This window comes from Vipera berus, assembly GCF_964194415.1.
Source record: "Vipera berus genome assembly, chromosome: 2".
Taxonomy (NCBI): Eukaryota; Metazoa; Chordata; class Lepidosauria; order Squamata; family Viperidae; genus Vipera; species Vipera berus.
This window is the reverse complement of record NC_138203.1, coordinates 139,650,395-139,677,059: the sequence shown is the minus strand read 5'-3', so window position 1 is coordinate 139,677,059 and position 26,665 is coordinate 139,650,395. Positions and strand designations below refer to the sequence as shown.

At 40.1% G+C, this 26,665-nt stretch overlaps 1 protein-coding gene across 1 annotated transcript; it reads left to right on the top strand.

Moving 5' to 3' along the window:
* The first annotated feature begins 1,275 nt into the window (after positions 1 to 1,275).
* On the top strand, positions 1,276 to 24,912 carry SMUG1 (single-strand-selective monofunctional uracil-DNA glycosylase 1). The gene is made up of 3 exons (XM_081316453.1): positions 1,276 to 1,297; positions 11,923 to 12,188; positions 22,425 to 24,912. The coding sequence occupies exons 2-3, from the start codon at positions 11,937 to 11,939 to the stop codon at positions 22,950 to 22,952; spliced, it is 780 nt and encodes a 259-aa protein (XP_081172579.1). The 5' UTR covers positions 1,276 to 1,297; positions 11,923 to 11,936; the 3' UTR covers positions 22,953 to 24,912.
* Positions 24,913 to 26,665: the final 1,753 nt, after the last annotated feature.

Sequence of the window (26,665 nt, the reverse complement as noted above, 5' to 3'; positions counted from 1 at the left end):
ATAAATATACTCTGATAAAAATAATGATTAAAATAATGACATCTATCAATACCAACGTATGGGAGTAGGCAAAATCAAACAACAGGAGAGTTCTGTGGTTTTTCTTCACAAACTCTTATCAGATTGCTGATATTGAAGAATGCATAGAAGGAGAGGCTCAGGAACAGGCAAATACAAACAAAGTTATATAGCATCCATAAGCAGCCCGGGTGTTCAGATGTCAAACTGCTGAATTGAATCCAAGTTTATGTGCATAAAATGTAGCAGCAATCCCATATGGTTCTCTGCAGGAATTCTGAATAAAAAGAATGGTGTCAGGCTGCAGAGCTGAAGCCTACATATGTTCACTTGAGAGTAAACTCGCATTTCGTAGTGTGACTTCTTCACATCTATTGTTGATTATACATATATGTAAGATTATAGTCTAAACAAGAACATTCCGTTACTGTGGTTCTTAATGAATTAGATCAGAAGCTGGTTTAATTTCCTCAAGTTCAGTCCTGATAAAGAACAGAATCATCTGTAGTCAGGAAACTTAAGAGGTCTCTTATTTCAAAACTCTCCCCTAAGAATGATTAAATCTGCATTAAGACATTATTATTTTCATTGACGACATGGGAAATTAAAGCAATCTGTATATGGAAACTACTTGAGAGTTTATGGCCAACAAACATGGTAAGCGAATATGGGGCTACTCAGAAGTAAAGCCCATAGACACAATTTACAAGAATAGCAGCTTTCTATACATCACCATCATCTATCAGCTATGCTTGAGTACAACTCCATTGGCTCCGCTAGCATGCTCCGCAGTATGGAAATTGTAGTTTCACACTGAAGACCATCACATTTAGGGATGGATAAGGGCAGACTATTGCTTAGAGTGATCTGATTCTGAAAGATCCCAAGAGCAGTTCTTTGTCAAACTGAACGAATAAGAAAGGGGATATCATCGTGGGAAATAAAAAAAAATACACAATGATGCAGGAATGAAAAAAAAATATGGACAAGGTACTCTGCACCTGTTTAAGCCCTGCTCATTTGCACATTCAAAGATCACCCATTCAAATGTTACACGCCCCTCTAGGTTTCATTCACTGAAAAGATGACGTTCTCCGGAAATGTCGGAAGCTCTTTTTTTATTTTGTTCCACTAGAGTATACCGGGAGTTGTAGTGTGAAGAAGGACCAGCGCTCCTAACTGGTCGTAGTTGTTATTTTCTTTTAAACTACAACTCCCAGCAGCCACCGTCGCCCCCGCCCAGGAAATGTACGTAGATGGCCCGATGCAGAGAGTGCTGGTGAGTGTCCTTAGTAGACGGGCCTGGGAAAAGAGGGGGAAAGAGTGGCGGGCGGCTCTGAGAAACAAGGGGCGGCACAGGGAGGAGAAGCGGGAGGGCGATTTTTGCTTTCCCCCTTTCTCGGCTGTTGTTTTACTTTTGTTCGTGGCTGACAAAGTTGTTTCTTTACTGGGTGGGCTGGAAAATCTGGGTACGGGAAGAACGTGAGGAGTTGTTGTTTTTTTTGGTGTGTGTGTGTGTGTGTGTGTTTTGCGGAGCAAATTATCTTGACACAACACTATGCGCACATACATCCCATGATTATAAGTCCGGCCTTTGGGTCTTGCCTCCACGCGAAAATCCAGGAAGGCGATGGTAAACTTCAGTTCTTTATCTCAGGCATCTATTAATTTGGAGTAAACGGCCTCTGAAAATTGAAGTTCTTTGTCAGGGATACACGTAGGTAGTTGGTGGCTGGCAATCTTCCTTAAATTTGATGATTGGATGCTCAGATGTCCTGAAATGCTTCCACAAAATGCCTTGCAGATGAACTATTATTGTTCCTCTTTGACCACTACTACAGATTTTTGCATTAGTCCAAGCTCTTCCATCAAGGTTAAGGAAAAGATACCAAGAAACCAAATAGGTGGGGGAAATTGCTGACTGAATATAAGAATCATCCCAGTTTGGAAGGTGCTATCATATGGTCTGGAACAGCATTATAAATACACTACAGCAAAGTTATTGGAGAAAACTCCCATTACTCCCATTATCCATGGCCAACCTCAATATGGGTGGTGACTGGGGGGGTTGCCCCCCCCTCCAATGCTTTATTGAGTTTAGCTGAACTTTCGGTGAATTCTGGTTCAGATTGCTCTATGTGATAGAGAGTTTACCAAGTACAGCAGCTATTCAGGGAAAAAAAAAGTCACAGCAACCACTTTTTCAATTCCTGTTCAATTCAACCAAAAATCTAGGAAGCTCTTTTATTTTCTTTGACTCTTGGAGATCTGAAGTAATTTACTACTGCTCTTAGGTTTATGATTTATTGAGAGATGATGAAGAAGGAAAAGACAATTCAGGCACCAGTTCTTTAATGGACAGTTTTATACTGCCTTGTGATCAGAATAGACTGCTTGCGGACCTTGGTAAATCTCTACAAAATAATCTTGTGACATGAGCCTTGGAAATGGCTCAACTGTAGCTTTGTGGGTTTTATAGGGTGGGCTCTTAGCCTGTTAGCTATTGTCTTAGCCTGCTAGCTACTGATAGCTAAAGCTGTCAGTAAGGTTAATGGGATGCAGGTTGATACTCTGGTGCACTTGGTTCTGAATGCAAAGAAACTTCACTTGAGTTCTTTAAAGATTTGTCAAACGTAAACAAATTTCTAAGAAAAAACGAACACTTCAATTTTGCATATGAGAAATCAACTCTTTATCTCTACAGACTGTAAAGTTATTATAAATTTGGCATATATAATAAATTTGATTTTCTTCAAAGCTAGCCAACAACAAATCAAAACACTGAAACCTTTAAAAGCCCTGACCCACAGGTCTGCAACCCGCGGCTCCGGAGCCGCATGCGGCTCTTTCAGCCGTCTCCTGCGGCTCCCGGTCCTCTGCCATGTGCAGTTCAAAAAAAAAAAAGTGGGACTAGAAAGTTCAACCAATCAATTCAAATATGCAGGGTAGGTGCATATCTCGCCTTGGCTCCACTCTTCAGTCAAACCCTGTTCTGTGCATGCGCGCATGTACGCGCATGCGCACACATTTTTTGCGGCTCCCAGTTTTTCCTTTTGTGAGGGAACCAGTTCTGAGTGGCTCTTTCACTGTTTCAGGTTGCTGACACCTGCCCTAACCCATTGTTTCCTATTCAGAAAAACCCCCACCTTTTTATCACTTCAAGCCCACAGAATTGAACAGGCAGAGGCCTTTCCCCATTTCTGTTTAACATGCTCTCTGCCCTCCTTGAGTTAACAGAAAACTAATGGCATGAAATTTGCTGATCCCTCTTTTCCACCGCTGGTCACCTGGCATACCCTCCAAAATAATAGCTGACAAACTCCTAATGGGCTTCCTACACCTTGTAGTTGTCCTTGGATGGTGCTGGAAGAAAAGGAAGAAGATTTCTTTAAATTGTCTTCAGCAGTTGGCTGCTTACCCATGGGTTGGGGACAAAAGAAAGGTAGTGTCATACAGAAAAAAGATGTGGCCTGGCATGTTTGCATCATAGATGAAGACCCAAACTCTATTTTAAGCCTGAAAGTGCCTTGTTTTGTGCTGTCAGTATTTTGCTGAGTCTTGTGAGGTGCAAAAATCCCATAGATTAGGATACTTCAACAGCTAGAAAGGAACTGCATAGTACATTAAATGTGCTCAACGTTTACTTATTTGTTAGATTTTTATCCCACTTTGGTTACTTTATAAGTAACTCAAGGCAGCAAACATATCTGATACTCCCTCCTTTTTTCCCCACAACAACAACCCTTTGAGGTGGGTTGGGCTGAGATTGTTACTGACCCAAAGTCACCCAGCTGGCTTTCCTGCCTAGGGTGGGACTAGAGTTCATAGTCTCTTGGTTTTTAAGCCAACACCTTAAGCGTGCCTGGCTGAGGAATTCTGGGAGTTGAAGTCCACAAGTCATAAAAGGGCCACATTTGAAGACCCCTGCCTTAATCGCTATGCCAAATTGATTGTTTTTCCAGAAATCCAGCCACTTATTTAACCTGTTGCGTGAACCAGTTTTTTGCACTAACCCATATTTTGTATTTGGGCATAGCATTATAGCTTCAGTTTTAGGATTGGGATTAATTTATTTATTAGATGAACCGAGCATCTCAGTTTCTTAAACTTTTTGATCCCTCTTTTTAAAAATATTTAGGACCCCAAATGAGTTTTTGCCTGTATGGATTATATTTTTATATTCTATAAATACACCAATTTTATTAAAAAAAATAAAATTGATGTATTTATAGAATATTGAATCATTAAAAATAATATTAAACCATTTAGATGTGACATAATATATTTTTCATGAACTCCCCCTTTTTTAACAAATGAAAATAATAGAATAATGATATTGAAATTTTGCAAGTATTTTCAGTATAGGAAAAATAATTTTGATTCTGCCGATCTCATTGCCTTTAGAAACACTGGCTTAGAAAATTCTGAATTCTGGCACTGTTTCCCATTCTGTTGGCCTCTAAAGATTGTTTTGCACCCTGAAGCTGCCTTGCTATCCTAGAATATCAGAATGCAGTCAAGCATATGCGGACACAATGAGAAAATGCACAGCTATGTTGAAACAGTGCACATGAGCATGAAAATGAGAATTGTAAACCAATTGTGCAATGAGACCAGGTAAAGTATTTGAAAGGGATGCTTTCCAAACTACGTTAGCATGAGTGAAATATCTCCTGAAGTCTTTGGGCTGCTAGGTCACTTCAAAGACTGTCCCCTGGGCTTGTCCCCATATGTACTGTAGCTGTTCCTCTTTGGGGGTGATCTCTGCAGAAGTTGCCAGAAAAGCAAAGTTCAAGAGGAATTACCTTGATTCTTTTAGTTTAGCTTCCAATATCCTCAAATCCCATTTGGAAGAATTTGGGCTTTTGAAATGCTAGACGCACAAAGTCCAACAATAAGACACAGGTGCAAAAAAATAAAATAAAAAGCCGATCAGATGTTCTCCAGATGTGTGGACTCTTCAACTACTATAATTTTCAGCCAATGTAGCTGTTGTGTGTGCAGATAGATACCAAACAGGATGAAACCAGCTATTGATTGCTCCCACAAGCAGTATACAGTATTGGGCTGATCTGTATATGTGAAAAGAAGCTGCCATCTTAATTATTATGCTGTGCTTCATTTGGAGACAAAACCATTTCTTATTGTTCCCATTATGAAAATGCTACCAGTCAGAATCCTTTGTTGATTTTTTCAAATAATCTTGTTATTCTACAATAAATCACCAGGCAGGTGCCCCCCCCCCCATTGAAGCAACTGATGGAAACTCACAGAGCACATTATTTTGCATAGTGTTACAGCTAAAAGAGTTTTTTAATTTTTTTTTCAAAGTTATACAACTTTTCACTTATTAAAAACAATCCCAAAGCAAGGGAAGCCGTGAATTAAAACACATTTCAATAAAATAACTTTGCGTTAACCTCCGTAAAATTGCCAGCTTGTAGTACGTTGCTTCCCCAATTCCCACATCTTCAAAAACACAAAACAGCTAGAATTCGATCGCACAAGACTATGGAACAAAAACATCAATAGCAAATAGATGACACAGTAGCAGAAATTTAGGGCTGGGCAAAATGCCCCTGAAAGCTTCCATGGTTCGGCACCAATTACAACCGAACAGGAAGTTAATTCCAAAACTGGGGCCTTGTATTAACAGTAATTGTATTAGGGTCCTTCTCATAACAAACCCTGACACAATGGACTCTCAAGAGGGTGTAGGTATCCCTTGTGAAATGTAATTCTCTAGTGAGTATGAAAAAGAGAAGTTGCTCTGACTGATTTATATTCTCTTTTGGTAATATTTAGTAGTCTTTGGAGGGCATTTGTTTCAGTTCTCCAATACAACATAGCCAAAATGGCCACAGTTTCTTTCCAACTCTGTGTTCCATCTCCATCCCAGAGACGGAGGGTGTACGTTTTCCTGAGAGTACTTTTTCTTCAGCAGGACAAATAAAGTTGTACCCTAGACATTCGTGGCTAGGATAGTTCTGCCTGCCTGCTGAGGAACTGCCATCTGTAAATTACGATTTGTAGGATTCCCTTGACTTCCCCACATTTTTTTTATCCCAAATCACTTGTTAAGCACTCTCACACCCTGGGATGCCACTGATGGCCAAATGGGAAGTTGTTAATTTGTACTTTGGGAGCATGGAGTTCTCAGGCTGTTAATGTCCACAACTTGGTAGATTTACACTCTCTGCAATTGGCAGGGTAGTGAAATCTCTCAGCAGCCCCGTAGCATTTTATGAGACAAAGTTTCTTTTGAGGGTTTGAAATAGGCCAAGAGACGGAGGCCCCATTTTCGTTTGGCAGGAAAAAGTAGGCTGATTCTGGCTACTCAGCTGTTCTCTCTCACTCCCGTCTTTGAACTATAGAAAATATCTGTGATGGTGCACGGTGGAAAAGCATAGACTGCAGCAGAACTTTCTGAGTTAACAACCACAAGTTTCTTTTCCTCTTGATTGTTTTTTAAAACCCTGGATTACACTGCACGAAGCTTCAGTCTGGCACAGCGAGTTTGCACTTTTGTTTCTGGGGCCAATTCAGCTTTGTAACATAAAAATAAATAATGGTGTGCAGTCACTATATCCAAAATATTGATACTTCTGATACAAACATGTCTGTAATGACAAGCCTGGAAGATGGGAATTTTCACATGTCTACTTCTAAAAGCCCTTTGAATGTTCACACTCTGGCCTTCCTTCCAGTGGTGGGATTCAGCCAGTTTGCACCAATTCAGCAGAACCAGTAGCTATTTTTTTGTTGCCCAGGCCCAGAATGGACTTCTGGAAGTGGCATCTACACAGAGAACTGCTTGTTCACATATTTGAATCCCACCGCTGCCTCCTTCCCATCCAGATTCCACAGCCTAGTTGCTTTACTAGCCAATAGAAAAAAACATGTGAAAAAGTAAATAAATTTTCTAGCTTGGTAACATGACTAGGAGGTGGTGAGTCCTCTTCTTGTTAGAATCAGATTGTTATTTCAGATTACAATTAAAACCAAACCTTAAGAGGAGTAAGAATGTAAAAAGAAATCTCCCAATAGTTACACTGGAGTATGAAATTAGAAACAAACAAACCAGAGAGTGGTGCTAAAATTGCAGACAGAGTCTTAAAGGAACCTGTCACAGATTGCCACAGAAGAGAAAGATCACAGGGCAGAATGGATCTGTGCTTAATATAGAAGGCTGTGCTGCATCAAATGTATAATAACTACACTTACATAGAGAAAATAAACATGTAATTTTTGAATGCCGGAACTGACAGTGGTGAGAATAAACTTAGGGAGGGGGCTCGCATGCAACTTCTCTACACTGGTTCTGTAGTTTAGAATCTGCTTTTAGATCCTGTTGTATCTCAAAATCATGAGGAAATGGGGGGGGGTGAGGATCTTTTTGGTGGTAGCCCCCTGACTGGAGCTCCTTTGTAAGGACAGCCCTTTTGCCTAATTTTAGATGAGCTGTGAACCTCTTTCTATGCCTTATTAAACAGTTTGCACAAACAAAATTTCTCAATAGCTTTGATCCTTGTTTTGTCAGGCTAACTGTGCTGTGCCAAGGGGCTTTTGCTGAAGTTTGCACCTCTTCCGAGAAGGGGGGCTAAATGCATTCATGGATTTAAGGCTTAATGCAATTTTATATCAGATGAGTTATGTTTGTGTCATCGCCAATATTCCTGAGTTTTCAATTCATTGCAGGAATTGGGTATGGCTAGTCTAGAGAAAAGAAGGACTAGAGGTGATGTAATAGAAGTATTCCAGTATTTGAGAGGCTGCCACCAAGAGGAAGGGGTCAACTTATTTTGCAAGGTACCAGAAGGCAGGACAAGAAACAATGGATGGAAAGTAACCAAGGAGAGAAGCAACTTGGAATTAAGGAGAAACTTCCTAACAGTGGGGACAATTAACCAGTGGAACAGCTTTGCCTTCAGAAGTTGTGGGTGCTTCATCACTGGAGGTTTTTAAGAGGAGACTGGACAGACATGTGTCTGAAATGGTCTAGGGCAGGGGTAGGCGACCTCGGCTCTTTTATGACTCATGGACTTCAACTCCCAGAATTCCTGAGCCAGTTATGTCCATGAGTCATAAAAGAGCCGAGGTTGCCTACCCCTGGTCTAGGGCCTGCTGCTTGAGCAGGGGGTTAGGCTAGAAGACCTCCAAGGTCCCTTCCAGCTCAATTCAGATTGACTGATCGAGTTGCTTTTCAGAGATTGAAGGCCCAGCCTCTTAACCTGCTAAATGAGATCTTTCTGAATCCAGATTTTGGATTATTTTGGAGGGTAGGACCGAGGCATGACATCTCCATGCCCCACTTAGTACACCTTCTGAGTAATCAGCCACTGAAGTGCCTTTGCTGAATAAATATTCTCCCGTTGAAGTGTGGCTCTTGAATTTTATTTTATCTTTTTTCAGGACAGCAAGGGAGCACATGTTGGGAGGTGGCTGTCTGTCTTTAATCACAGCACCAAGCCTTTATGGGTTATTTACAGTAATGTTTTGTATCTTGAGTGAATGCTTTACTAATTATGGTAATAAAAAAGGCAATAAAAGGCACATTCCCGGTGGAGGAATATATTTGGAGGCCTTGCCTGGTTCACTTATAAGCGGAGCTGTGATAGAAATTGCCCACCCGCTCAGCGGTGGAAGAAATCAAGCCGTTAAGAGCGAGCTGCCATGGATCAAGGTGTGACATGAGGAAGGGGGTGCTTTGATGGATTGAAAGGAAGGGAAGGGGGCAGAATTTGAACCCCTCCCTGAGTGGTGGTGATTAAGGGGGAATGGCTTAAGATACGGCTAAGCAAGGGGAGGGGAAATAGGAGGGTGTTTGGCCTGGTCCTTGTGCACAAAGCAGGATCCAATCTTAAGCACTGGCTTTTTTTTTCATTTTTGTTTTAAAAATACAGACAATCCTCACCTTAAGATTTCAACGGGACCAAAATTTCCATTGCTAAGTAATGTGATTGTTAAGTGAGTTGCATACGATTTTAAGTCCTTTTTTGCCACAGTTGTTAAGTATGCAGTTATTAGTGAGGTAAATCTGGCCTCTACTGTTAAGCAAAGCCGGTTTGGAGTACCTGTGGGGGTGATGCGATGGTCAATAAGTTTAAGGAACGGTTGTAAGTCACATTTTGCAGTGCTGTTGTAACTCCGAATGATTGCTAAATGAATGATTGTAAGTCAAGGACTGCCTGTACAGGTAGACTTACAACAGTTCATTTAGTCCCAGTTCAGAGTTACAACAGCACTGAAAAAGGTGACTTATAACCATTTTTCACACTTACAACCGTTGCAGCATCCCCAGGGTCACGTGATCAGAATTCGGACGCTTGGCAACTGGTTCATATTTATGACGGTTGTAGAGTTCCGGGCGGAGGGTGTCATGTGATCACCTTGTGCGGCCTTCTGACAAGCAAAGTCAATGGGGGAAGCCAGATTCACTTAACAGTCATGTTGCTAACCTAACAAGTGCAGTGATTTACTTAACAGCTGTGGCAAGAAAGGTTGCAAAATGGGGCAAAACTCACTTAACAAATGTCTCACTTATTTGTAGGATAGCCAAGACCCTCAAATGCTTGGAAAGTGGTCTGGTATTGCTCGGTCTCTGAGAGGTCTTAGTGAGAATGTAAGCCCAATGAAAGCAACCAATTGTTTTCCCTTGGGTAATTACTGCCTACATGGTGAACAGAAATTCAACAGGTGAAGGCTCTCCTGCTATGAGGGAACCTGCCTCCTGTTGAATTTTTGAATGTCAAACTACTAGAATTTTGCAGGAAAAATATGTTCAGTTTTGTAATTGATAATCTGTCTGGCTTTGGAAAAAAAACATTTTTATCACAGCAAAATCATCAGCCCCCATGTTTAGCAATTTCTGGGTAACCCACATTGCTTTTGTGAAATTAGAGTTTTCAATTAGGGCATAGATTAAAGTGTCTGAACCAAAATAGTTTCCATAATTACATTATGTTTTTTTTTCTTTTCATTTCAGCAAGCTGTGGTTCCTAAGGCTGTAACAAAAGCTGCATTATCAACTACAGGCTGGCTGTAGAAAGGCAATATTAGAGTGGGATATTAGAAATGCTTTCGGACATTTCAGCAGAAGAATCAGCCTGGTAAGAAAAAATAAATAAAAGTTCACCATAAAAATTATATCTGAAGTCTGCCGCGTCTTATTCATTTTCCTCGAGAAGGTACAAATATTTTTCAGGCTAAGGTTTGCACCAGTCTGCGCTGCCATGTCTTCCATGGTTAGCATGAGGGCTTGTGTGAACACAACTGTCTTAGCATCCTTCTTCTGAGGAGGAGGAGGTTTAATCAAGCTTAAGGTCCAAATGCAACATTTGCATTCAAATTCTGCTGAGAAAAATGAGTTGACGTTTTGTGTGCACAGCCTTGCTTTTTCCACACTCTTGCAGTATAAAGAATGTTTACATGTTTATTTTGGGGAAAAGGAAAATTACAGCCAGAAGATGAATTAAGCAGGGACTCGGTTAGTGTTGGCGTTATACGTGTATAAACTAGTCTCTGTTTAAGGTATGGAGGTTGGAGAACATCAGCAATAAACAGCAAAACTGAGAATGAGGTGCGGCTTATGTTTACTGAGAAAGTAGGTTTACTCATGAACAGGTCTTTTTCCTTTTTTCATACCAGATTTACCTTAGCATACACTGACTGTCTGCCTGCCTGCCTGCTTGCCTGCCTGCCTGCCTGTCTATTGATTGATCTATGCAAGATCACAAGATATGGAGAGACCTGGCCAGTAGAATCACATCATCGTTTACATCCATCTAACGGTCTGTCTGTTTGCCTATCTGTCTGTCACATTTCTGAACCGCCCATCTCCCTCAAAGAGAGAGAGAAGTATATCTATGTGTGTGTGTGTGTGTATGTGTGTTTATGTGTATGTGTATATGTATATGTATATATTCGATCAGAAAGTCGGTAGTTTGGCGGGTCGAATCCCAAGTGCCGCGTAACAGAGTGAGCGCCTGTTACTCGTCCCAGCTTCTGCCAACCTAGCAGTTCAAAAGCACGTAAAAATGCAAGTAGAAAAATAGGGACCACTACGGTGGGAACAGCGCTCCGTGCGCCTTTGGCGTCTAGTCATGCCAGCCACATGACCACATGACCACGGAGACGTCCTCGGACAAGCGCTGGCTCTTCGGCTTTGAAACGGAGATGAGCACTGGCCCCTAGAGTCGGAAATGACTAGCACGCATGTGCGGGGGAACCTTTACCTTATATATATATATATATATATATATATATATATATATATATATATATATATATATATATATATATATATATATATATATACATATATACATAAAGGTAAGGTAAAGTTTCCCCCGCACACGCGTGCTAGTCGTTTCCGACTCTAAGGGCCGGTGCTCATCTCCGTTTCAAAGCCGAAGAGCCAGCGTTTGTCCGAGGACATCTCCGTGGTCACGTGGCCGGCATGACTAGACGCCAAAGGCGCACGGAACGCTGTTACCTTCCCACCGTGGTGGTCCCTATTTTTCTACTTGCATTTTTACGTGCTTTCGAACTGCTAGGTTGGCAGAAGCTGGGATGAGTAACAGGTGCTCACTCTGTTACACGGCACTCGGGATTCGACCCGCCAAACTGCTGACCATCTGATCGACAAGCTCAGCGTCCTAACCCACTGAGCCACCGCGTCCCATATACATATACATATACATATACATATACATATACATATACATATACATATACATATACATATACATATACATATACATATACATATACATATACATATACATATACATATACACATACACATACACATACATATACACATAAATATACACATACATACATATACACACACACACACACACACACATCTTGGGAACTGATGCTGCTTTTCTCCTGTGCCAGGTGGAGCAGCACCAATGAACTCCTGGGAGGCTCCCATGAACTTTCTGGAAGAAGGTGGGCTGGCTGAACAGTTTCTTCACATTGAGCGAGAGCAGATAGTCCGCCTGAACTCTCTCAGCTTTCTCGATCCTGTCCAGTATGTTTATAACCCTTTGGATTATGCCTGGGAGCCCCACCGGGACTATGTACGTAAATATTGCCATTCCCCAAAGGAGGTGCTCTTTCTCGGGATGAATCCAGGGCCTTTTGGCATGGCTCAGACTGGGGTAAGCGAACAACCAAGTCTGGGGCTGGGAAGATCAGGGTTACAAAACTAGAACTGAATATGCAGCAAAAGATGGATTAGGATTGTGCATGTATACCGAATGCCCCTGTATATGCCTTCAGGTCAGACGGAGCTGAGATTCATCTCATCTACCCTAATCTGCCTCTCCTTAAAGAAAACTCCTTAAGAAGAAAAGACTATTGCCTTCAAAGGGGTCTCTTTCATTGTCCAGTTTAATATTTAGTCTATTTCCACACACCCCTCCCTTGCTGCTTGAATCGATTGATTTGATTCTTTACCTTGAGGGGCTACTGGAAATAAATTTGCTCCACTTTCTACAGGATAGCCATTTAAATACTTGAAAATGGCAATGGGAACCTTTAACATTTCCTTCTTTAAGATAGAAAAGGTAGCCCGCTCTTTCAACTTTTCCTTACAATCTTTTCACCTATCTTTGTTTTCTCAATTTCTAATGGAAATGTAATTCGTAATGTACCTGTGTAAAGCACAGGTAGTTTATTGGAATGAGCAGAAGGAAGGGCCAACAAGGAAGAAGTAGAGCTTAGGAAAAAACAACTTACTGGGACCCTTCTTTACAGTAATCTTTTCTTCCTTGAAGTTGAGACTGATATTAGTTGTAGTCCAACCCTTGGGATCTACCCTTCTCTTTGAGTGCTAATCAAGTAAACTCAGCTGAGAAAGAATTACATGCATACTGAGTTAGTACTGTATTCCTCTCTGTGTCTAGCACAGAGGTGCAATAGGCTAGTAGTTGTCATGGTTCCGACAGATGAAACTCTTCAAAGAACTTTGAGGCATTGTTCACCTTGAAGAATCTTTATTCGAGTAGCATACGTAGCATCGGCACTAACACAATCAAAGCCAAAAACTGAATTCCCCTCCCCTGAGCACATAGCATCAGAGCACAATTCCCTCCTCCAGTTAACAGTCATAAATCACATTCCCCAATTAGTTTAAAGCACGGGCTTCCCCTCCAGCAATCCAGCCCGCCAATTCTTTATCATCTCTTATTTCAACCACCTTGTTTCTCACGCTAGGTTCAGTGTTATTATGTCTAGCTGGACTCTCATGCACGTTCCCCCCCCTCCCCAGCATCATCTAACTCTAAAAGCAAAAAGAAGAAAATGGCTACATCTCCATCTGTTGTCAATGCAAAAACATCCGATGTTGGCAGCGTTGACACTAGTACCTTTTGTAGTCCTTTTTTCATGGCTGCACTAGCAGGAGCAAGTGGATGAATGTGAATGGGTGAGAGGGTCAAGTGTGGCTCTACTTTTTCCCCACTCACAATAGTCTCAGCCCTACTTTGTTCATTCTTATAGGAAATAATAATAATAATAATAATAATAATAATAATAATAATAATAATAATAATAATAATAATAATAATAATAATAAGAAGAAGAAGAAGAAGAAGAAGAAGTTGGAAGGGATCTTGGAGGTCATCTAGTCCAACCCCCTGCTCAGGCACGAAACCCTATACCATTTCAGACAAATGGCTGGCCAGTCTCTTCTTAAAAACTTCCAGTGTTGGAGCATTCACCACTTCTGGAGGCAGGTTGTTCCACTGGTTAATTGTTCTAACTCCAAGTAGGTGTATATAGCATGTAGTAACATAAACAGTTTAGTCCCTCTCGCACAGATTACTGAGTCCTGAAAAGTATCTTTATTGTAGTGAGGTTATTGTAGTAAAACATCTCATACAGAAGATATTTTGCTATATATATTTTTTTTCTGCAGAAGGTCTGTACCTGTCCATATTTCTGGCTAAGTGGGTTTTTCTTGTCTCCCCAATTTCCTCCCACTGGTTAACACCTAAAGAGATAATTCAGTTTCTGCTTTGATGCTATGCCAGGAAAGGAAATGGGTAGGGAATTGATAAGTGTGGCAGAGTGCTTGTTGAGATACTGTGATTTAAACATGTGTGGGTGTGTACGTGTAAATTGACTGATTGTTCTCTGAATGTCAGAAACACTTAAGCGCCAAAGAAATGGCTTCTGATTTTCTTTACAAAGCAGTTTTAAGTACAATTGTAAATTTACCCCTTATTCTATGGTTACAATGTAATTCTCTTCTTTTTATAATCTACTCTATCTAATCATCAAAACCATAAAATCCTAAGTTTACCCTAAGTCCATAAGGGGTTTTCAGTCAGCAATAAACATAGATACTGTCTTTTCCTTGAACGAAGAAGTCAATTTAGCCATCTCAGCAACTTTTGTCATCTTCATCAACCATTCCTCCATTGCGGGTGATGCCAAACCATCCCATCTTTGTGTGTATAATAATCTCACTGCAGTTGTCATATACCCCTCCCCCCAAAACAAAACAAAACAAAACAAAACAAAAAACCCTCTGGTCTCAGTGTTATATTAATCTTTAAAATCCTCTGAATCCAAAATTTTTCCAGTTATTTTTACACCTCCACCAAATAGGATAAAATGCCCCTTTCTTGGTGTTCACATTTCCAATAGAAACGTGAAGTGCTTTTACACATTCTGGACAAATTCTCTAATGATGTATATCGGTAGTAAATCATTTTATAAACATTCTCTTTAAGATTATAACAGTGTAAATTTCAGTCCTTTCAACCACTTTTTCCCCACTGTTCCAGCTATACTGTATATTATAACCATCATTTTAGTCCATACATTTTTCCATTTGCTCTTTGTTTAAATTTCAATAAAATACGTTTAGCAATTACACGTTCATCATTTGCACACAATTCTATTTCAAATCCAGTCTTACAGTGTTCAAAACCATAAATTCTTTGGTCCACTTTAAATTTTTCTAATAACTGTAGATAGGAAAACCATTAGCAACTAAGATCCCTCTGCCACCAATTCTTCTCTTGATTTTATTTTATAACCCCCATTGAAAAAATTCTAGTAACTCACAGTAAGTTGGCCATTCATGTTTGACTATTATATTTTTCATATAAAATGAGTCTTGTGATGAGAGCCAAGTTTGTATCTATCTCATATTCTCAATATAGCATATCTAATGTAAGCATTTTTAAAATCCACATTAACCTTGACTTTGTCGTACGACAAGTATCCATGCCACTCAGATTTCAGGTCATGTCCTTCTATTTCTCAATAGCACCCACTCTTTCATCCAAACCAAACAGCAAGCTGCAAGATACAGTTTCAAGTCAAGTAGGCCCAATCTTCCTCTTTCCTTTACATCTTCTAACACCTTATATTTAACTTGTGGGGTTTTTTGCCCTGCCACACAAGTTTAGATACATCCTTCTGCCACTGTTTAAATGCTACATTGGTTTTCCAAACAGATATTTTCTGAAACAAGAATACCATTCTAGTTAAGACATTTATTTTTACCACAGAAATTCTCCCCAGCAATGGCAGTTGTAGTTTTTGTGATGTTAATGTGTCTTTTTAAACTTCATTCCATAATGTAGTTGTTTTGAAACAACGCAGTTCTATTTGTCATGGTGATAACCCAGATATTTTACATTCTTCTCGGTTTTAAAACCTGCTTTATTCATCAGTTCGGTTTGATTTTCCATTTTATTATTTTATTAACATGTTTGTCTTGTAATCTTGAAACCTGCTAATGCATACAATTATTTGAATTTGCCCATTAATGTTTTAATTCCCTTTAAAGGATCTTCCAAAGCAAACATAAAATCATCTGCAAAATTGAACTTATAAGCTTTGTTTTTAATCTTTACTCCAACAATCCTCTCATCTTATTTTATAACTCTGTTCAGTATTTCAAGAACCAAAATAAAGGAGAGAGGAGACAGTGGGCATTCCTGTCATGCTGGTTTTTTTTATGATTTGTGCTTTCTGTGAAGTGTAAATTGATTTTCCCCATTTTATACAATTGTCTCCAAAATTCATATCTTGCAAATTTCAAACAAGAAAGCCCAATTCCAAATGTCCAAGGCCTTCTCTGCATGTAAGAAGATCAACGTAGCTTGTTTTTCATTATGTTGCTCTAAATATTCCAAAATGTTCAGCACATTTCTAAGATTGTCCTTTAACTAACTTTTTAGGTAAGAAGCCACATTAGTCCACAGACATAAATTCTTGCAAAATTATTTTCAGTCTATAAGCTAGAATCACAACTTGCTGTCATTATTCAATAACAATAGTCTGTAGTTTCTTGTTAAAATCAGATCTTGTCCCTCTTTAAGCATTAGTGCTATACTGGCGTCTTTTCAGCTCTCTGGCATGTTTTGTCCCTGTAAGATTATGTCATTGCCTTTTATAAAACTTGTAAAAGTTCATCCTCAAAACATTTATAATAAGAGCCTGATAATGCATCTGGTCTTTCCACCTTACTTGGTTTAATATTTTTATAGCTTCAGAAACTTCCCTTATAATTATAGGTCCATTCACAATCTGTCTCTATTTCTCTGTAACCCTCAATCAATTTTATTTCTTTAAATATTCATCTATTTCTGTTATACAAGTTGAAATAATATTGATGAAATATTTTTGTTTAGCATTTATATTAATGGGATATCCATTAATGGGGTATCTGTCTCTTGTAATTTCAATATTAGTTTCTCCTTTCCTTTCCTTTCCTTTCCTTTCTTTTCCTTTCCATAATTTATATGCCAATCCCTTCCCTGATTTGTTTGCAAACTCAATATTTTTTTCCTTTACACAATTCATTTTTATTTCCCTTTCTCTTACAATACTGTTAACATTTCTTTTCTGTTAACTTCTTTGTATCTTTTTTCTTTCTTTTCTATTTCTTTTTTCTTTTCTTGCACTTTTAACTTTCTCTTCAATTCCTTTTCTTTTTTCCCTTCCTTTATATTAGTTTTATCTTCATTTTAAATACACACACACACACACACACACACACATACACACATATATACACACACATATATACCTATATATACTGCTCAAAAAATAAAGGGAACACAAGATAAGACATCCTACTATTAAATACAGTACATGGTGTTGTTTAAGTGTTCCCTTTATTTTTTTGAGCAGTATATATATATACATACATACATACTAAAAACCAGGGGGAGATTCACAAACCCACCTTTTCAGAGTTCATGAAATTTGCATCCAGTGTTGCATAGGAATTGTTTTTAATTCTGTTTGTAGGTTATTCTTAAATAACCCAGTTTCAAATAGTTGTCTTTTTTATATCTTTTGCAAAAAACAAACAGACCTTGGCTTTGCTATTTTTTTCCATAAAGCCCCTCATTTTTAAAAGGAGACAGATACGTATCTTTGCTACAAGTGGAAAAGACATTGTTTTCTAGCCAACCCTTTTCTCAAATGCAAATTTCCGGATCAGGTCACATCTCAATTTCAAATCAAATCAAATTATTTATTACAGTTCAATGATCCAGACTAAAGAAAACTTACTAAATAAAATCTACAGATTAGAGCTACAAGGTGGAACAAAAAAAGCTACATGGTAAAGGATTTACAGTATATTCATATTTGCACTATTTTGCTGTCAGCAATATACGAATGTTACAAGCTAAGAAAACAAACTGTGCAACAGCAAGAGTTACCTTGGGCTCCTTTCTTATTACTAGGAATTGCATCTGAAATTCTTCAGTCTGTTCCAAAAATGGAATTACAAGAGGTGTTAGGATCTCTTTGCGTGTATATCAGTTGAAATTACAATATAAAAGAAGTTCCTGTTTCAAATCAATCCATCATTACAATGGCAAAGCCTTCCCACATATGGAATTTAGTATCTGATTTTGTGATTCTAATTTCCCAGAGGTGCTATGAACTCACATTAGCTCTTCTGTTATCAGAACTTAGGTGCTCATAGTTTAACACTCCAAAACCCTGCATATGTGCTTTGTGCATGCAGTTTAAAGACACACTCAGTGTATGCATATAAGCATATTTTGTATCACTGGGGACTGACTAATCCACCAATTTAGATTTCTTTCAGCTACAGATTTATTTTCCAAACATCCATTTGTCTTGTTCTAATTCAACATCAGTTTGAAATCTTGTCTTTTAAGAAGTCCTCTCCAAATTCCTTACTTGGTCTTAGGATTATTTACTGATGCATATATTTTCAGACGAATTGTGCAATGCTTTCTCCCCCTAGTATAATATTTGCAACAATACCCTTTTGTGCGCACTGCATTGTTCCTGCAGGGTCTACCTTTTTATTGGTAGGGAAATAAAATTCACCGAAGAACTGATATTTCCAGATATCCTTTCGAGGTTTGCTTAGTTAAGAAGGTATGTTAGATGAGTTCACAATAAAATGCGAACTAAACAGATTTGTTTCCCGTATCGAGATCCATTTAAGTTCTGGGATTCCCACCTTGACACTCCTTTACGCCAGTGTATCTAACAGAATTCTTGCCCCCCAAAATATTTAAATATAATTTTTTTAAAAAAATTCTCTTACTTTAAATGTGTCCTTTTTGGAGGCATATCGTGAGAAATCCCCGTAGTTTTCTTGTCAAGGTTTTTCAGAAGTGGTTTGCCCTTGCCTCCTTCACTGTCTCCCCAGTTTCTAAACTGATGCCTTAACCACTACACCAAACTGGCTCTCTAGTTTAAAGACTACCTTCTTTTTTAATTAAAAAAGCAAATTTTAATTTTAATTAAAAAAGTAAAAGAACCTAGCCTTCTGTAAGAGAAAACACAGTCCAGAATGCTTTCTAAGAATGCCCGTGGTTTTCACATAGACTCAGTGGCGGCTGGATTGTTTTAAATGCACATTGCCTAACCTTTGCACAAAGACTGGGAGTAAGTGAGGAGTACATATAGACAAAGTCTGTGGAGAAGGTAAGTTGGAGCAAGAATAGGAGTGAGCGGCTCCATCCATTTGCCATTTGGCAAATCAGATGCCGTAGCAGTTATTTTATGAATGATAAATTCCTCACAGGAGACATTTTCTTTGATTATCTTAAAGTCTGAAATGAGTTCAACTGCCCCCCCCGCCCCCTCCAAAGGATGGAACCTTGATCTAGTTCAACACTGCAGGCTGATTGGCTGCTGTTTCCAGGGGTTCAGACAGGGAAGAGCCCCAGCCTTGCTTGTAGCCGCCAATGATAAAACCTTAAGGCCTTCCTTAGAGTTCCCACATTGTTTATGGGAAGTCATGACAGCTAAATTGGTACGAGTCCAATATAAATGCTGGAGCATAGATATTCTTTGGCTAGCATCCTAGTACATGTCATCTTTAATTATATGTGAGAAAGGTTATGGAGATGAAGGGTCTTGTATTACAGGAGCCTCTGGAGGCTCCGTGCATTGTAGGCATAGAAACACCCTGTGTCTCCTCTCCGTATGCTCCTCGTTTGGTTTTAATGATCACTTAGAAAAGTGCACAGCTCACTTTCAACAACAGCGTTCTCCATGCAGTCTGCAAACCTAAAATATCGGAACAGAAATAGTGCCGCAAAACAGCAAAAACAAACCTCACAACAGCAGAGGAAATTTAAGCCAAAAGGGAAGAAGACTGTCAAGGCCCTAGGAGAACGTTGGCAAATGCTGAAAGGTTAATGGTAGACATTAAATGGGGTTTCCTGGAAGAGGACTTTGAAAGGTGGGGCACTCCACTGAAAAATGGCTCTTATTCCAGTCCCCACCAGGCTCCCTGCGGATGATGGGGGCCCCCGAGAGAAGAGCTGCAGTGAAACCATTATCCCCGGATCAAAGTCGGAGGGAGCAGCAACATTAATGTACAACCACATCAATAACACATTAAGCCTATTGTCTCCATGCTAATTGAGACCTAGGAGTTTCTCCTGAGACATAATAATAGTTGGGGCGGCTCAGAGAGGTGCACTTGGAGCCATTTGCTAATGCTTCAGAGAGGTATGGAAAAGGGAGCTCTCAACTTCGCCTAGGATTCCTGTCTATTGTTATTTATTTATTATTTTATTATGACTGCTGTTCTGAACCCTTTTTTTAAAAAAAAAATAGTGAACATTGTCCTGAAACTTGTTGCAGCTAAAGTGCAAAGTGGAAAAAAAAACAACTTTGCTATAGAACTGAGATCCTTGGTGGGTATATCTGTTCTTTGCAACATCAGACATGTCCACTACAAGCTTGGATGAATATAGTTTCCAAAAAAAAGGAAAGGAAAAGCTTCCATTTAGTTTAGCAAGCACCACTCCGGGGTGTTAATTAGCTCAGTGGAATCTGAGCTGCTCAGCCAAACACAGCCATTGGCCAGACCTCAGCTAAATCATCGTTTCCAACAATCCTCTATAGCTGGTTGTCCCAAAGGTGCTTTTTCAGGAGGTGGCTGGATTTTCTTTTTTCTCTTTGAAGACGTTTTGCTTGTCATCCAAGAAGCTTCTTCAGCTTCTTCTTCAGTGGAAGAAGCTTCTTGGATGAGAAGCGAAGCATCTTCAAAGAGAAAAAAAAGTCCTTTTCTAGATCCTCTAGTTCCTTCTCAGTTGTATAAGAAACCTTTTCCTTTTTCCAAGTTGTCAATGTCTTTTCAAATATTAATATTTGTTTAATAGTAGATTCTTCTGTCATTGTACTTGAATGTTTCATTTTTTTCTATTGTATTTTGTATAGATGATTCTTTAGTTGTGGTCAAAGTTTGGGCTTTCATATCTGGGCTGTCTTCTTGTTCCTTCACATAGCCTCTTAGTATTTCATTGGTTGCGGTAAGAATTTGGATTAGTGTTTTCAACATAGTGAGAGTTTGTTGATCTTCATCCATAAATAAATTTTGTTCCTGGTATTCTTCCATATTGGTATTTTAAGCTAAAGGCTTTATACTTAGAAAATCCAAAAGAGATAATTTTCTTTTTCTAGGTAGGGAACACAAAGCCTTTCACAGCAGTTGTTTCAAAGTTCTCAAGGTTATGTATCTTATCTATTTCCCTGGGCAGTCAGCCAGGCCCCTTTTAAAGTTTCCCTTTGAGTCCCAAAGTTGTCTTAATCTTTTCAGTTTTTCTTTTTTTCCCATAAGAAAGAATCCAGATTTCCAACAGAAGTAGACAAGAAAAATAGGAAATAAAAAATCTTTCAATCCACATGCTTTGAGAAATAAAGTTCCATTTGGGATTCAGTTGCTTTTTCAACATTTAAAATGCCCCTGGGTATTTTGTCGCAGCTCTTTCTGGAGGGAGGGCAAAAGTCCCCCTTCCCTCACTGCAGGGGGAAAAATGCTTAGCAGCTTAAGGAGGTATAGAAAGTAATTAGGGTGTAAAAGAGGTAGATCTCACCCAGTCTCTTCCCTGCTGCTTTAAAAGTTGCCTGGTGGAAAATGTGACTTCCGCTGTTCACAGCCTAGGGACGAGCCATAATGGCCAATCCTTTTGTCCACTGGTTTGGAGGGATCGCCAGGTCTAACAGGAGAGTTGCGGCTTTCCTGCGATCCAGTGAGTGCCCCTCCTTGCTGGTCGCCTCTTCGGGGTGACTTTCAGCCCTTTTCAGGGGCCCCCAGCAATGCGAAACTGGACAGGGGAGAGAAAGCAAGTCTCCCAGTCATCCATAGCGGCTGCGTGACAAACTGCAGATGACAACTGTTTTTGAAGCATGGGGTAAATAAAGTGCATTCCTCAGTAGTCCTCTGACTTGGAGCTTCAAGCTCCCCTCCCTCCCTCCCTCCCTCCCTCCCTCCCTCCCTCCCTCCCTCCCTCTCTCTCTCTCTTTCTTTCTTTCTTTCTTTCTTTCTTTCTTTCTTTCTTTCTTTCTTTCTTTCTTTCTTTCTTTCTTTCTTTCTTTTCCTCACATTTTCCCATTTTCTTTCCATTGTGAATTTCAAAGCAACCCCTATGGAGTTCTCATCTGCACTGGGCTGTATTGAGACCTTCTTGGCATGTGAGTTGCCTGAACTATTTCCTGAAGGGATACTAAGGAGCTAAACAAGAGGGAATCGAGTGGCACCCTGATGGAGGAATCTCTCCTTATTGAAGGGTGGAACATTTTGAGAGGAAAATTTATTTATTTATTTAATTTAATTTCTATACTGTCCTTCTCCCGAAGGACTCAGGGCGGTGTACAGGGCAATACAATAAAAATACAATATACAAAAGTTTAAAAAAAATTAAATACTGCAGCCCAATTCGATAAATTAATACAATAATATTTAAAATACCCCAATGTGTTGTCTTTCCAATGTGTTTTTTCCCACTCCACTTTCAGGAGGATGATTTTTTTTCCAACTTGGGGGTTAAATGTCCACGGCAAATGTCGCGAAGCAAATTCAGACCTCACTTTGTGCCCACACCGAGAAACCTTTCTCATAACAGCACCTCTTTCTCCTCCAGGTGCCCTTTGGAGCAGTGCAGCTTGTTCGAGACTGGCTGCAGATAAGCGGACAGGTGTCTCGGCCAGCGTGCGAACACCCAAAGAGGCCCATCCGTGGCTTTGAGTGCCCCCATACGGAGGTGAGCGGAGCCCGCTTCTGGGGCTTCTTCCGCTCTGTGTGCACCAAGCCCGAAAAGTTCTTCCAACGCTGCTTTGTACACAACCATTGCCCACTGCTCTTTGTCAGTCAAAGCGGGCGCAATCTGACACCGGCTGACCTGCCGGCTGCTCAGCGTGAGCAGCTTCTTCAGATATGTGATGATGCCCTGTGCGAAGCTGTGAAATTATTGGGTGTTGCAACAGTCATTGGGATTGGACGCTTTGCCGAACAGCGTGCCCACAAGGCTCTGTCAGCCGCTGGTATCCCAGTACGCGTGGAGGGGGTGATGCACCCGTCCCCTCGCAATCCCAAAGCAAACAAAGGCTGGGATGCCATCATCCGAGCAAAACTGGAAGAACTAGGCTTGATGGCTCTCATCGCGGACTAACTGAGAATTCCATGTTCAAGACAGCAAAGAGCTCTTGCTTTGGGTTCTCATGACTTCTGGATAATGGATCGGAAGCATTAATTCTTCTACTGGGCTCACTGATTTTGGCTTAAGAATCTTCTAGCCTTAGATCTACACATTTTTTACACTTTTACTTTCACTACTCATACTCATACACACACACACACACACACACACACACACACACACACACACACTTTTTTAGGCAGCTGTATTCAGTTGGCTATCTGTGTCTTGGTATACTTCACAGTAGCTATTCATGTTGCACTTTTGTGCAACAATATTCCAGTTGAGATTTTGCCTAGATCTTTGCCCTTTTGGAGTGGCATAGCTCCTTAACACTACGTATGCTGATGGGCTACCAATTGAGTTGGCCCAGTACTGTCTGTTCCGCTTACAGCTCTTTAAAACCTAGATATGCTCAGTTTTTTTTATATGCAGAGCAGAAGCTCTGACCCAGAGCCAAAGGGGATGGTGTGCATCATGGCAACGGTGGGAACTACCTCCTCCTCATTACTTTTAATGCTGCTGTAATTCACCGTTGCATATCAGAGGGAGGAAGAACTAAGTGGGTTGTAGAACACTACAAGAGTTCTAATTAGAAGTAGGAGGAATGAGAACTCTGATTCTGTATGTTGCTGCATTACTGTACCCTTTGACCTGAGCAGTTCACATCTGGTTCCTTTCTACCTTTTGATCAGTGGATTTTTGGGAAAGGAACAAAGAAGAGAGAAGGGCAAGGAAAGAATGCTCCCCTCCTTCTCTTCAGCTGTTGGTTTTGTTTTGTTTTTAATTAAAAATTGTAACTAGCTACTCTTAGCCAACTGCTGAGTAAGAGGTAGCAGAGGTTCTGAAAATATCTGTTCAGGAAGTTGAAGGGACAATGCAGGTGTATTCCATGTAGACCAGGTTACCTTGCAGTCTTCTCAACTGCCTGCTGTATGGAACTAATTTGTAGAAACACTCCTTGACTGTTGCTTGTACGAAGTAGGCTTGGATTAAACACTGTCTGAACATGAGAGTTTTGGTGCTCTCTGAGTTTTCTTGCAGATGTTTCATTACCAGTTGTTCAACTAGGTAACATCATCAGTGCACTGATGATGTTACCTGGTTTGGTAATTGGGTAATGAAATGTTTGCATAAAAATAAAATAAAAAATCCAACCAAGCTCAGAAAGTACCAAGGATATCACAGTTCAACCCTGAGCTACAAATATTCTCTTCTATTCCCACAGAGAGGGCCTCCTCAGGGTGCCACCGATCAGAGAATGTCGTTTGGTGGCCCCCAGGGGGAGGTCCTTCTCTGTGGGCGCCCCGGAGTTATGGAATCGGTTGCCGGTCGAGCTCCGGATGGTGCCCGGTCTCCGCTCCTTCCGACGTGATCTGAAAACTCATTTATTTGAACAAGCCGGCTTGGCCTGATGGGGGATGGGTTGGGTTTTTTATTGTTCTTAATATTTGTATTTATTGTTTTTACCTTGGGCATTATGTTTAATTCCTTTTAACTTTTGTATTTTTGTATTTTATACATTTGCCCTGTTCACCGCCCTGAGTCCTTCGGGAGAAGGGCGGTATATAAATAAAATTATTATTATTATTATTATTATTATTATTATTATTATTATTATTATTATTATTATTATTATTATTATTATTATTATTATTATTATTATTCATACTGCCTCAATGTGGCTACTCTGCTTTTGGGTGTAGCCCCATCCCTAAAGCCCAACAAAATGTATGGGTTGAGCATGTGAGTGGAATTTGATCATTACAGAGTTGAACTTGGTTCAGAAGCAAGTCAACTCTGCCACTCAGCCTACATTTCTTGTGCTATATTCTGCATAAGTTACATATTTCCTTGTATCAAGCTTGACTTCTAGTTTTCTTTGTAATAACGCAAAAGTAGTTTGTCTTTGTGTTCTTCCAGGATTAAAAAAAACAACCCTAGTCTTACATCCTTTGATTTTCACGTCACCTCTTAGCCAGCTACGAATCTAGTTTGGTTCTGTTTAGCTTTATTTGGTTCTTTTTCAATCAGAAATTTTACTAGGTATTGCTACCTGCCGTGGATTTAGGAGTTTTATTATTTAAAAGCTGGGCATATCCTGCAATACAACAATCCATCTGTGGCTTTGAGGAGCCATATTAATAGATAGGAATGCATTATTTTATGCCAGTCTGGAATATTTAAAATAACGGTGCATTATTTTTGAGCCCTTTTCCTTTAATAGCCTCCAAGCCAAAAATACAATGATAGTGCTCTCACATAGCCAATAGAATGGATTACAGTATTAGCAATTTTGCTGATTTGAGAAGTGAGCAATAGGGCATATGTATTGTGAATGAAAGGATCCCAATTTCATTTAATAATAATAATAATAATAATAATAATAATAATAATAATAATAATAATAATAATAAAGTTGGAAGGGACCTTAGAGATCATTTAGTCCAACCCCCTGCTCAGGCAGGAAACCCTATACCATTTCAGACAAATGGCTGTCCAGTCTCCTCTTAAAAACTTTCAGTGTTGGAGCATTCACCACTTCTGGTGGCAGGTTGTTCCGCTGGTTAATTGTTCTAACTGTCAGAAAATTTCTCCTTAGTTCTAGGTTGCTTCTCTCCTTGATTAGTTTCCATCCGTTGCTTCCTGTCCTGCCTTCAGGTGCTTTGGAGAATAGCTTGACTCCCTCTTCTTTGTGGGCAATTCCAGGGAGACGATGTTAGCCAGACTAGATCAGACATGTCAAACACAAGGCCCGGGGGCCAGATCCGGCCCGCGAAGTGGTTTCATGCGGCCCGCGAAGCCATCCTGGAAACAGTGAGGGAATGTCCCCTACTGCCTTGGCCCTGGCCCAGAGACCCTCCTTCTGCCAGAGACCCTCAGATCTGTCCCACTCCTGCCCAGGCCCCCATAGGCAACCTTGATGCGAACGATGTAGAGCTGGCCACGCCCACCCAGTAGGCCACGCCCACCCTGGCCATACCCACCCGGCCCCCTGAGGGCAACCGCAATACTGATGCGGCCTTCAATGAAATTGAGTTTGACACCCTTGGACTAGATGCATGAGCAGCAGGGCCACAAACTCAAAATCTGGATCACATTTAAAGTAAAGAGAGTATTCTTAATCGAAAAAAGGAATACTCGTGGGATGAAATAACATCTCACCCATGCCTCAAATGAACACAAATACAGATAGTCCTTGGCTTATGACCACAACCAAGTAAGACAGTTGTTAAGTGAGTCTTGCCCCATTTTGCAACCTTTCTTGCCATGGTTGTTAAGTGAATCACTGAAGCTATGAAATTAGGGACCCGGTTGACTTCGCTTGTCAGAAGATCGCAAAAGGGGATCGCTGTCATAAATATGAACCAGTTGCAAAGCAACTGAATGTTGATCACATGAACATGCTGCAACGGTCCTAAGTGTGTAAAACAGTCATTGGTCACTTTTTTCAGTGTTGTTGTGATTTCAGACGGTCACTAAATGAACTGTTGTAAGTTGAGGTCTACCTGTACTTACAGCAAACTCAGTTGGACCAAAATTATTGGAGAAGCTATGGGACCCTTGCTTCCTTTACCCAAGCAGTTATTACCCCCTCTATAAAAAAATTATTGTGCCGTGCTAGAAGGGCAACCTAGGTTTAAACAAAGAGCGGCTGTTACTGTATTTATTTGACCTTAGGAAAG